The sequence below is a fragment of the Euwallacea fornicatus genome, chromosome 33, assembly GCF_040115645.1.
Source record: "Euwallacea fornicatus isolate EFF26 chromosome 33, ASM4011564v1, whole genome shotgun sequence".
Lineage (NCBI taxonomy): Eukaryota > Metazoa > Arthropoda > Insecta > Coleoptera > Curculionidae > Euwallacea > Euwallacea fornicatus.
This window is the reverse complement of record NC_089573.1, coordinates 204,624-215,910: the sequence shown is the minus strand read 5'-3', so window position 1 is coordinate 215,910 and position 11,287 is coordinate 204,624. Positions and strand designations below refer to the sequence as shown.

The 11,287-nt window shown below is 34.0% G+C and overlaps 2 protein-coding genes across 2 annotated transcripts; both read left to right on the top strand.

The window, feature by feature from the left end:
• The first annotated feature begins 4,237 nt into the window (after positions 1–4,237).
• LOC136348498 (uncharacterized) lies at positions 4,238–7,260 on the top strand. The gene is made up of 3 exons (XM_066299377.1): positions 4,238–4,405; positions 6,812–6,901; positions 6,957–7,260. Exons 1-3 carry the CDS (start codon positions 4,240–4,242, stop codon positions 7,139–7,141), a joined length of 441 nt encoding a protein of 146 aa, XP_066155474.1. The 5' UTR covers positions 4,238–4,239; the 3' UTR covers positions 7,142–7,260.
• Positions 7,261–7,302: 42 nt separating this feature from the next.
• Positions 7,303–9,804, top strand: LOC136348495 (phospholipase A1 2-like). Its single transcript, XM_066299371.1, has 4 exons — positions 7,303–7,467; positions 8,678–9,178; positions 9,249–9,630; positions 9,687–9,804. The coding sequence occupies exons 1-4, from the start codon at positions 7,371–7,373 to the stop codon at positions 9,754–9,756; spliced, it is 1,050 nt and encodes a 349-aa protein (XP_066155468.1). The 5' UTR covers positions 7,303–7,370; the 3' UTR covers positions 9,757–9,804.
• The last annotated feature ends 1,483 nt before the right edge of the window (positions 9,805–11,287 follow it).

Here is an 11,287-nt window from a genome sequence, read left to right as displayed (position 1 = left end):
TGAGATGAGTAAATATTTATATTGATGGCTGCTGATTTTATTCTACCGACCACAGGATGTTTCGGTTTTAATTTGCATCATTTTAAAGAGTGGCAGAAAGTTGCAAAATCAAGCCACTTGATAGAGCAATATTATTTGATGATCTGATTTCTATTAAACACAAAACAACAAGAATTCGGATCCATTCAAAATTTTTCAAATTTGAAAACATGATTTTGCAGAACAAAGAAAGACACTTTTTCTCTAATTTAACCACCGCCCCATCCCTCATGGTTTACGAAAACCCTAGAGAGTACATCTTTATCCTGAATTTCTGAAAAAACAGTGTGATATCTAGGAAACGACAGAAACTGAACATTTTAAGAGTTCTTTCATAATATACACAAATAGCTATCAATAATGGTTTAAAATTTTTTTGTACATTAATAAATTTGAAATATACAAAATTATATATATATATATATACATATATATATGCGCTCAGGCGTTAAGTGTATTATTACTGGCGAATTTACCCTGAAAGTGTGTTAAGTAACACCGAAATTCTCGACAAACTGGTGAAACATTTTTGCTTGAGCAAATTTTGTTGTTCGTTGTTTTGTTATGTATGATTATTAGTATTGCATTTTATACAGGGTGGTCTTCGCTTAATAATCCAAACTTCAACCTCATATTTTTCTGGAAAAATATTACAATTTAGTTAAATTTGTGTCTTACAAGAGTTGACAGTCTTCGGCACAACGAGTATCAAAGTTTCCGAGGCAATTCCTAAAAAAGGGTAATAAAAATGGAATATTTAGTCATATACTTCAGCAAATAATGCTAACTGATGATAACCGTGCGCTGAAATAAACAGGATAAAAAGCTTTCGGAACTAAATAGCGAATTGAATTTCATAGAAAGAAATTGTCAGTGGCAAAAAGAGTTTGGGGAGGGACTAAAATGTATCCGATCCCATTAACAATGTCATCATATAGATTCTATTAACTCTGTGATTTATTTAGTTGCCCGAGATTTCAATTGTATATCTAAAAAATTATCATATTTATATACAAAATTCGGAAAAATAATTGAAACTTTAACATCCGGTATATTGAAAACCATCAATTTTCGGGTAAGACACATTTATCCAAACTGTAATATTTTTGCACAAAGGGTATATGAGAGAGTTTGTCCCATTAAGTAAAGACCATATTGTATTTTATGTTTTATATTATGTCCGTTAAATTTCCATGCTTCCTCGTGGTACTTACAATGGATGACTTGTAACGTAAGTTTCCGTGTCCTCGTTGTCTTTACTTTTAAAAAATTAGAAGCAATAAACGAAAGTAAAAGAAAAGGTGAGCATTCTCTATAAAATAATAGTTCTAATTATAAAGAGGCCATGTCTGAAAATCTAAAAATCTAAACTTTAAAAGCTTGAATGTATGATGATCGACACCTTTCCAATTTCAAAGAACTATTCAATTTTAAAACCAAACAAAACGAATATTTTAGAAATCTTCGTGAAATGTAAAAAGTTATTCCCACAAGAAACATATAAATAATGTGCTAGATATTTCACGTTGAAATAATTGTCCATTTCACTTTCCCTTGGATCAAAAATCTTTTATAATAAGAACTATTATCAAATGTGGAAGTGAAATTTTATCCTTTATAAAATTTTATTTAGCTTATGTAATTTTACGAAATGGTGCCGGCATAAAGAAATCAACGTTTGACATGATTTCTTAGAAACTCTTTATTCCCAAATGCATCAATTTGGTCCCTGAGGAGATAATAATCTCTCCATTATATGAGAAAAGAATATTATACTTTGTCTAAGGCGAAAAATGCATACTTCCTGCAAACTAATTAAAAATCTTCGTTCCTTTACGAGAAGCCATTATCCTTTACATTTTAACACCAAATAGAAATACATAAATGAATTACAATAAAGTCCACTTTCCTTGATTTTCTAGAGGTTTTTTCTTGCTGGCCTTGGTTTGCTTCAAAGACGTCACTGATTTACAATGAACCCGAAAAGTTGAAGACCCGACCTTGCCCGGTCTATGCCCGACAATGTTCAATCCCATCCCGAATAGTACCAATTCAAAAAAGGTAGTATTAGTGTGAACCAAGAAGGCGCAGTTGACTACGAATATTTTTTCACATTTTTGTGTATCAATTATTTGTTTTGTTGTTATTGTCCTAGAACGTCCCACAAGTAATAAAAAGAAGTATTTTTTGCGCAAAATATGTTTAACATAGTAACTTTGTTTTTTATCTTCCAATACCCAATATTAACTTATGCCACAGTGTTTGAAACATCCTGTATAATACGAACAAAGAATTTTTCACCGATTTCCGTCTTTTTATTAAAAAGTTTCGTTATTCGCTTTTTCAAATAATTTGGACTAGGCCTGACGACTGAGGCCCGGCTAACCAACTTGAACCGGTCCGTATTCAACTTAGATCGTGAAGATCATCACAAGGAGTCCTCTGGTGAACTAGTGTGCAGCAAAATCTCCTTTTTTGACACTTGATCAGCATTATCTGACCAGAATCATTTGAAAAAAATCAATTCGATTCACCTTATGTTCGTCCACTTTGCGCATATACAACATGAAAATGAACTATTCAAAGCAACGCATGGAAAATAGATTGTAGATTTTGTTTAAGACATATCAGAAATTCTTCAGAATGCGGCAGCTTGAGTGATACTTACTACACTCTATATTTAGGGGCTATGTATTTGCTTAAGCAATAATCTATTGTATAAAGAAATTACTGCTCTACAGCTGGTGCTAAGGTGCAAAATCGTGTGGGTACCTCCCACTTGAATTTATTGAAGGAACTTAACCTACATGGTTTTTGGCTTTGTAGATTTCTATAAAGCGTATATGTATACGAAAATTTCGTAGATAGTAATAATAGCAATTGAAGTGTGTCAGCATAGCAAGAGAGAATATTTTAAGCCATGTTTAATACTAAGGATTTTGTCGAACAATCTCTTAAGTGGCGTAAAAATGGCAAGCTAAAAACAAGTTATAATTTACATCGAATTTTCTTTAGTTTCTACTGAGTAGTACTGAAGTGTGTGGGCAGTAAGGCGCCAATCGGCTACGGCATGCAGGTGATAATAAACTGGCCGAGAATGGTCGAGAAGGCAATCTTTCATATACATAACAATTTTTGCGCAAAATATTGCCTCACTTATTTAGATATACAGGAGACACAGAACAACGTGCAATTTACTAATCTGAAACCGTTACATTATAGAGAATGGTTATTCCACGTTCAGGGAGACAAGGAATTTAAGAATGTTAATCAGCCCCAAAAATTCAAACGGGTTGTTAAAATGTCGAAATTTAATTTGAAAAGACCCGTGAGATAAAAATAATGGTACTACGACAAAGCCATCCGGGTCACCTAAAACCTAAGTATTGGGTGACAGCTCGGCCTTATCTTAGTTATCAACATCGGTGTGGTAAATTAATTAAAGATGCTTGTGACATCATTAGTCACTTAGCGTAGCTTCGGTCTGTCTACGAACAGATAGAGCAGCTGATTTACAGTTGTTCATGTGGGGTACAAATTTTACCCTGAAAAGGTCTTACTAGGGTCCTTCCCCAAATTAATCCTGTCAAGTCAAATAAATAGTTTGGTTTTTAGGATATAATCGAAACCGTATTGTTCACCATTGCCACTGCAGATGATTTTAGCCATTCGTGCTTTAACTTTCGAGCTTCAATATCAATAAAACTAAAAGCTTCAAACCCCGGAGTAAAGAGACCATTTTTCTACCTCGAATTCCAAATTAATCAAAGCAACCTATCTCAAAGAATGGCCCTCCAAGACAGAACCTTTAACTCCAAAAGCCTAGTTTTACAACAGAACAAGGAAATTTCCCTGCAGGAAGATTTATTAAGGTGGTAAAGAGCAAGCTCGAACTTGGCCGTAAACAAAACTAGTGGTAATAGATTGTTTTGAAATTTGTGAGTCTAGGAAACTTACATCTCACCTTAAAAAGTTAACAGTACACAAAATGGCTGTACAGGGCAATTGAAAAAATAACACGCGAATTTGTCTAACTTAACACAATTTTTCTAACTTTCAAACAATAAGAGCTGCGTTAACAATGCCACTTAGCTCAATTTAATAACATACAAAACGGCTGTGCATGTAAATTCAAAAAATAATTGGAACACTGTGGCTATTCACGCAACCTTTGTTGCATTCATTCGTTCAACGTCCACTATGGAGGTCCATCTAATTTCCTGCATTATAACTGCCCTGTGTATTGTCAAAGCGAAAGGGGCAACACAGGAGAGATACATTGGCTTATCCGGATGTAAAATCATATCAAATTTGATATATGAATGTTGCGCCACTGTCAATTTTGCTCACACTCCTGAAAGTGAATGTAAGTACGCCTATGATTCTTGGCAAAACTGTGTAGGTGGTGATGGCATATTATAAGGCTCGAATATCGGACAGCACGAATTTTGCGTTTAGGTGTTAGTAGGCTGATTTTCATTTTTCTCAACTAACTAATTATAGAAAAAACATTTTAACCCAAAAAGCTTGCTGTTGTGGTAGCTAGAGTGAAATTCAATATTTATTTACATACATATTCTTTCTTCTCACTTCTATTGCAGGAAAAAACAGGACAACTCTCTTTAATGAACAAGCTAAACTTACATTTGCAAGCAGAATCACAACATTAAAAAGTCCAATTACAAAAGAATTAAATTAGAAATTACTATTTTTAGAGCTATTGAAAAAGGAGTTCTGAGGATAGTTCCAGAAGTTTCCAGAATACTCGTCCTAACATATGTATAGATGGTGATTTTTTTGTTAAAAATTTTCCCACATTACAGAGATCTTAAAAATCTTAAGAGAGATACTGAGATCTTAAAAATAATCTTAAAAAGCTTATATCTAAAGATTGAGGGTGTTACCGTGATTTGTGCTTATTTTGGAGCCATTTTTAGTGGACGCTTTTAGAAATTTCGTGAACATGAAACGAATTGGTCATCGATATATGATTCAATACTTTCATTCAAAAGGTTCTTGGTCCATTCACTATCAATGCAGAGCTAGATTTTACTCTGGGGGATCTGGTCCTTTATTAATAACTGTAAAATGTTGGGTGACAGAGTTTAAACACGGTCGTACGCGCTGCCAAAGCGGATTCCGCAGTGGTCAACCCAAATGACACACCAGATTTGACCTTTCCAGAAATTGTGGTAAAAATTCACAAAAATCTACTGGAAAATAGGCTTTTTAAAAATTACTGCACATCGTATTTTGACCGAACAATTAGATATGAGTAAGCTTTGCGCAAGTTGAATAAAAACAGCGCCGTGAGGATGTTTCTAGGAAATGTTTGGCAAAATTTCTCAGCAAGAAAGCCGAGTTTTTGGGTCGATTCACACCCATGGATGAAACATGGCTCCGTCGTTTCACATCTCAGACGAAAGATCAAACAAAACAATGGACTTAAAGGGGGAAATCGGCTCCAAAGAAGGTGAATTCTCATCTTCAGAAAAGGTGATGGTGATCGTTATTTGGGATACACGTGAGATAATTTTGATTTACTATCGTCCTAAAGGAAAAACAAAAAATGGAGAATACTGTGCAAATTTATTGCAGCAGTTAAGCGAAGAAATTAGAAAAAAAGAGATCACATTTGACAACAAAGAAAGTTTTGTTTCATCAAGACAACGCACCAGTCCACACTTTCGTCATCGCGATGGCCAAAATTAATCAACTTAGTTTCGAATTTTTTCCTCGGCCATCCTATTCGCCAGGCTTAGTCCCCTCAGATTGATTTCTATTTCCAGACTTGAAAAAATGATCCGGTGGAAAGATATTTGCGAATAATGAAGAGGTTAAGTCCGAGGTTTGTACTTATTTTAAAACATTCGAAGCTTCTTACTATAAACAGGGTATAGTAGATCGCTGGGAAGAATGTGTCAATCTCTAAGGAGACTATGTTGAAAAAAAATGTAATATTTTCCAATTTTTTTTCTTTAAGTTTTAGGTCAGGTGCTTCTGAGACTATCCTCGTAAAATACCTTCGCCCTTGTTTCGCATAAACGCGTACTACAGAGCATGGATATATTATATTGAAAGAACCTGCACGAGTTCAGCAAAATGTAACATAAAACGAAATTTCATACGTGGTTTTCGAACTAATCAAAATCCTTAAACATTAATAAGCTGTATTTTAAATATTCATAAAACTCGAAATATATTTCGATTGATCATTGTAAAACGGCCAAAAGCAAACTTCTTTAATTACTAACGAGGTTTATAGTTATTTTCGATAATAAAAAAATCAGAAAATGACCATTAAAGCACAAAAACAAAAATAAAAATTTTTGTTTGTCGACCTATGTAAACGAGTTATGTTTCTCTACCTAATTTATTCGAATAGGTTTGTTGATAATTAGATTGCATTAGCAGAAGCAGAGCCGGCGCGAGAGTTCAAAGAAATAAATGTAGTAATACAATTATTGTATTTTTCATTTAAACTATTTCGATTACAGACAGCCCTGAGCAGAGGCAAACTGAAATAATTGGGTCAAAAATTAGAAATATCGATTTTATAGAATAACTTGCAAAACACGAATTATCGGGAAACCCATTCGATATCTGAAAATTGCGCAGTACTCCGATGTCGAATTCTAGTGCCGATAAATTTTTGCATTCGAATACCTTGTTCAACCTTTTCCGTTCGCATCTTTCTTTTTCATTATTCGAACCCTTCTTCTGCGTTTATATAGCTGTTATTTCACATTCACTATATGATGGTGCTTTTTAGATTGCATCAACATCAAAGCTGTGCCCAATGAACTGACTTTAAACATAGAATTCAAAGTTAACGGCCAAATTTTTTACAATACGAAAATAGGTTTGTATATCCAAAGATTGTTTTTAATTGTTTTTGATTTAGTCATCGAATTTAGATCCGGGTGCTGCTCCGATATGCCCGACACTATCCCCTGTATGCCTAACAGTAAATTACGTGAACATTGCCTCAAGTCAAGTTTGCGCGAAACTCACAATAGGACCCATCACTTTACTTAAATTTCCTTGTGCCTTGATTGCTGAAGGTCAAATTGTTATACAACCAAACAATTTTTCAAAATAAAACTAAATCGTACTTCACTCTAGTGAGTGATGCGTATCAGATAAGGGAGAATAGGCGATTGTATACTGTTAAGGCTATGCGCTTTGATTGGTATCTACGCAATTGTTACTTAACTTAAGATAAACCAATAAATAGATCATTGAGACATCGAGTTGCGAAGTATATTTAAATCTTGAATGGCATACATTTTTGCTATCAGTTCCCTGAAGAACCCTGGAGACGGATCATCATGATGAAGAATATACCATCATTCCTTTGTCTGATATTTGCACTGCCAGCCGTGGTCCTTGCAAGAGTACCATATAGTTCAATTGATGATGAGACAGGTATGACTTGTTCTACACTGAAGCAAAACTAATAATTTAGTTTATTTTAGTAATTTTTTAATTTTATTATTTTTCACGTACTTTGCACTCATGTAAAAATATTTTTTGAAGTTCTATATTTTTAACAACTCTCTGCACTAATTCACCAGGGGACTTTACAGTAGTTAATAAACTACTGAGAAAAATATTCGTAATCGACATTTTTACGCCATTTGTGAGAGCTCGTATTTCAAAACCGACAATTTTCATGAACAATACAGATTTCAAAAGTTCGTTTCTCCTAGAATCATTGACAAATATTCACCTTGTGAAAAAATTGTTTCAATGTTATAATGGATAAGGAAGAATGCAATTTAAAATTTTGGAAAAAAATAAAAATGACAAGGGTAAAACATTTTTCGTTGCCTCGTATAACATTAAAAATATATTTTTAATTTGAAAACCCACTTAGTTCCAGATAAATTGTCTACGATACGATCAATCTTTGCTCTAAAAAATTAGGTATTCTTCTGTTTTACTTTGCGAAAACCCATTTTCTTGTTGACCAAGAGACAAAAACCCCTTAAATACGTACCAAGATATCTTCCAGGGCCCCTAAAAGGTGTTAAATAAAAGCTCTATTTTCAATTTATACATACAGTCGTACGAACACCATTATTGCAAAAGTAACAATCATGCTCAACCTTTTTTGTGCTTGACTGATTCTGTGAGAAATGGTTTTTCAGACACAATTCATTTTATGTAAATAGAATGAGGTATTTGCAATATATAGGGTATTGAAATTAAAATTTCTTTAATGCATCTTGAAATTTTTTTGTTGACAAAAAAATGAAAAGTTGTTAAACATGTACTAAAACATCCATCAAAACCACTAGAATAACAGTTTCATACAGCCAAAAAAGATCAAAAACAAAAATGTTCTTTTTATTAATTACCTGGTAACCTCCCATTTTCCTTTTTATCAAGAAAATTATTAACTTAATACTTATATATTTTTTATTCTAAAACTTATTTTCTAAGTACTATTTTTTATTTAAATAAAAACAACTAAATATAATTCAAAACATCTATATTCTGAAGTACTTTATTGTTCTTGATCACGAACTTGCAAGATCGCCACTTGAGCAAATAATAATAACTATAGAAACTTACACTTGAACCTACAAGTTTTAATTTCTGGAAATTTTATTGATAATTCATAATTTTTAAGGCATTTCAATTGCTGACGCAAGGGAAATCGAAGTTCTCGTTGCCTTGACAAAGAAGATTGAGGAGTCTGGGGGAAACCTTCCTTGGAACTCGAATCCTCCACAAATAACTGAAGAAGACGTTTCTTTCTATGTTTATAACAAGAAAGATCTGACTCCCACTGAAGTCAAATTTTCTGAGGCTGCTAAAATCACAGAAATATCTGTCTTTGATATAAATCTGCCAACTGTATTTATTATTCATGGCTGGCACGGCGCTTACGGTTCCTCATTCCCTACCAAACTCGGGCATGCTTATTTGAAAGGAATTGATGCAAACATAATCTCTGTAAATTGGGATGAACTAGCAGCTTCATTCTACATCAAGGCTTACGATTCAGCAAAGCCTGTTGGCCAGTACGTTGGTCAATTTATAAAGGGCATATCAGCAGCTTACGACTATTCTTTAAACAAAGTTTCTATTGTTGGTCATAGTTTGGGTGCTCAAATTACGGGTTTTGTTGGTATGTTGTTTTAAGCAAATTCCTCACTGCTTAATATAATCCTCCACCATTTTGTCTACTACTTTATTAGGTAAAGAAACTGAAGGAAAATTGCACAGCATCACAGGCCTGGATCCAGCTGGACCACTATTCCTCGAAAAGAACCCTGACGAGAGATTAAACCAAGGTGATGCGCAGTACGTACAAGTAATTCACACCAATGCAGGATTTTTGGGAGTAAATTACGACGTGGGTGATGCAGATTATTGGCCCAATGGAGGGATGTCGCAGCCTGGATGTGGGATTGATGTAACAGGCTTTTGTGCCCATAGCAGGTCACACATGTACTTTACAGAAGCTCTAAATTCAGTGGAGTTTATTGCTAAGTTCTGTGATAGCTACTCATATTATATTGATGGTCAATGTAAGACAAATCAAGCCGCTGTCATGGGGGGAGTTTCTGTAAATGCCACGTAAGCTATTTTTCATTGCAAATTAGTGAAGGAATAATTTGGATTATTCATTTTAGTATTGATGGGACCTATTATCTGGAAACCAACGCTGAATCTCCTTTCGCATTAGGAGATATAGGCCTTTAAAATGTCATATCTATGTGAATTAATAAAACTATTTAACTGTTGTCTCAATACATGAGTTATTCATAGTCATACGAGGAGAGTTTCAAAAGTACCCGACATGACCCTTAAAGGAAAAATAATAAAATATAGTACATTATTTCTCAATATGGTCTCCTTTGAAATTGGCACACACTAACAAGCTTCGAATGTTTCAAAATAGACATCAACCTCGGAATCCGCCTCTTCATTATTGGCAAATCTCTGCCACAGAGCCTTTTTCCAAGTTCAAACATAGAAAATATTCTGATGGGGCTAAAATCAGGCAAATAGGATGAATGAGGAAAAAAATTGAAATTAAGTTGATTGATTTTGACCATCGTGATGACGAAAGTCTGAACTTGTGCGTTGTCTTGATAAAACAAGAGTTTCTCTGGAGCCGATTCTATCCTTTGAATCCATTGTTTCGATTGCCCTTTCATCTCAGGTATAAAATAACCCATGTTTCATCGATGGTTATGAAACGATGCAAAAACTCGACTTTATTGCTGCAAAACCTTGCCAAACACTCCCTTAAAACATCCTCACGGCCCCATTTTTGTTCATCTTACGTACACCTTTCTTATATCAAATTGTTCGGTCAAAGTAAGATGTATTGTACTTTTTTAAATGCTTATCATCCAACACAATTTTTTGAATTTTGACCACAATATCTACAGTGGTCAGATTTGGAGTGTCATTGGGTCAATCAGTGCGGGGTTCGTCTTAGCAGTTCGTACAATCACATTTAAACTCTGCTATCCAATATTTTACAGTTGCGAACGAAGGACCAAATCCCCCCAGAGTAGAATCTAACTCGGCTTTTATTTTAGATCAACTAAGACCTTTGAAATGAAAGTATTCAATTACGTATTGATGACTTTTTTTTTCATGTACCCTAAGTCTCTGAAGCGTTAATTAAAAAAGGCTCCAAAACAAACACAAATCATCGGAGCTCCCTTAAACGTCAAACATAAGCTTTCTAAGATTAGATCTTTCCAGTAGTTCTAGTATAAGCAAATTTTTAACAAAAAAATCACCATCTATATATCAGATCGGGCACTTTTGGAACTATCCGCGGATAAATATTTACCCGTGATATTAAACGATAGTAATCTTGCGAAGACCTTAAGGGGTATTAAATTATTCTATACAGCTTGGTTTTAGGATTAAACCAGGATCAATCTTTAAAATGTTATATTTGAAACTTATTTTTTAAAATCACACAATACTGCTGCTGTTCATAAAACGATTTCGTTTATTCGTCAAACGGCTGGTATTTTCAGATTATTTGAAATATATTTCCAATTAAATACGTAGATTTTTAAAAATAAATACACTCTAACAAGAACACGAGCAGTTAGTTGCTTATAAATGCTCTGGGTTGCGAAATGGGGGGTTTTCTTTGTGTTAGCCGCAGTGATGTATTTTTCCGCTTTGGTGGAGTCGGGTAAGTCTCGATTATCGAACATACACTCAAAATAATCCCCAAAAACTCTGTAAACTAAGTTGATTA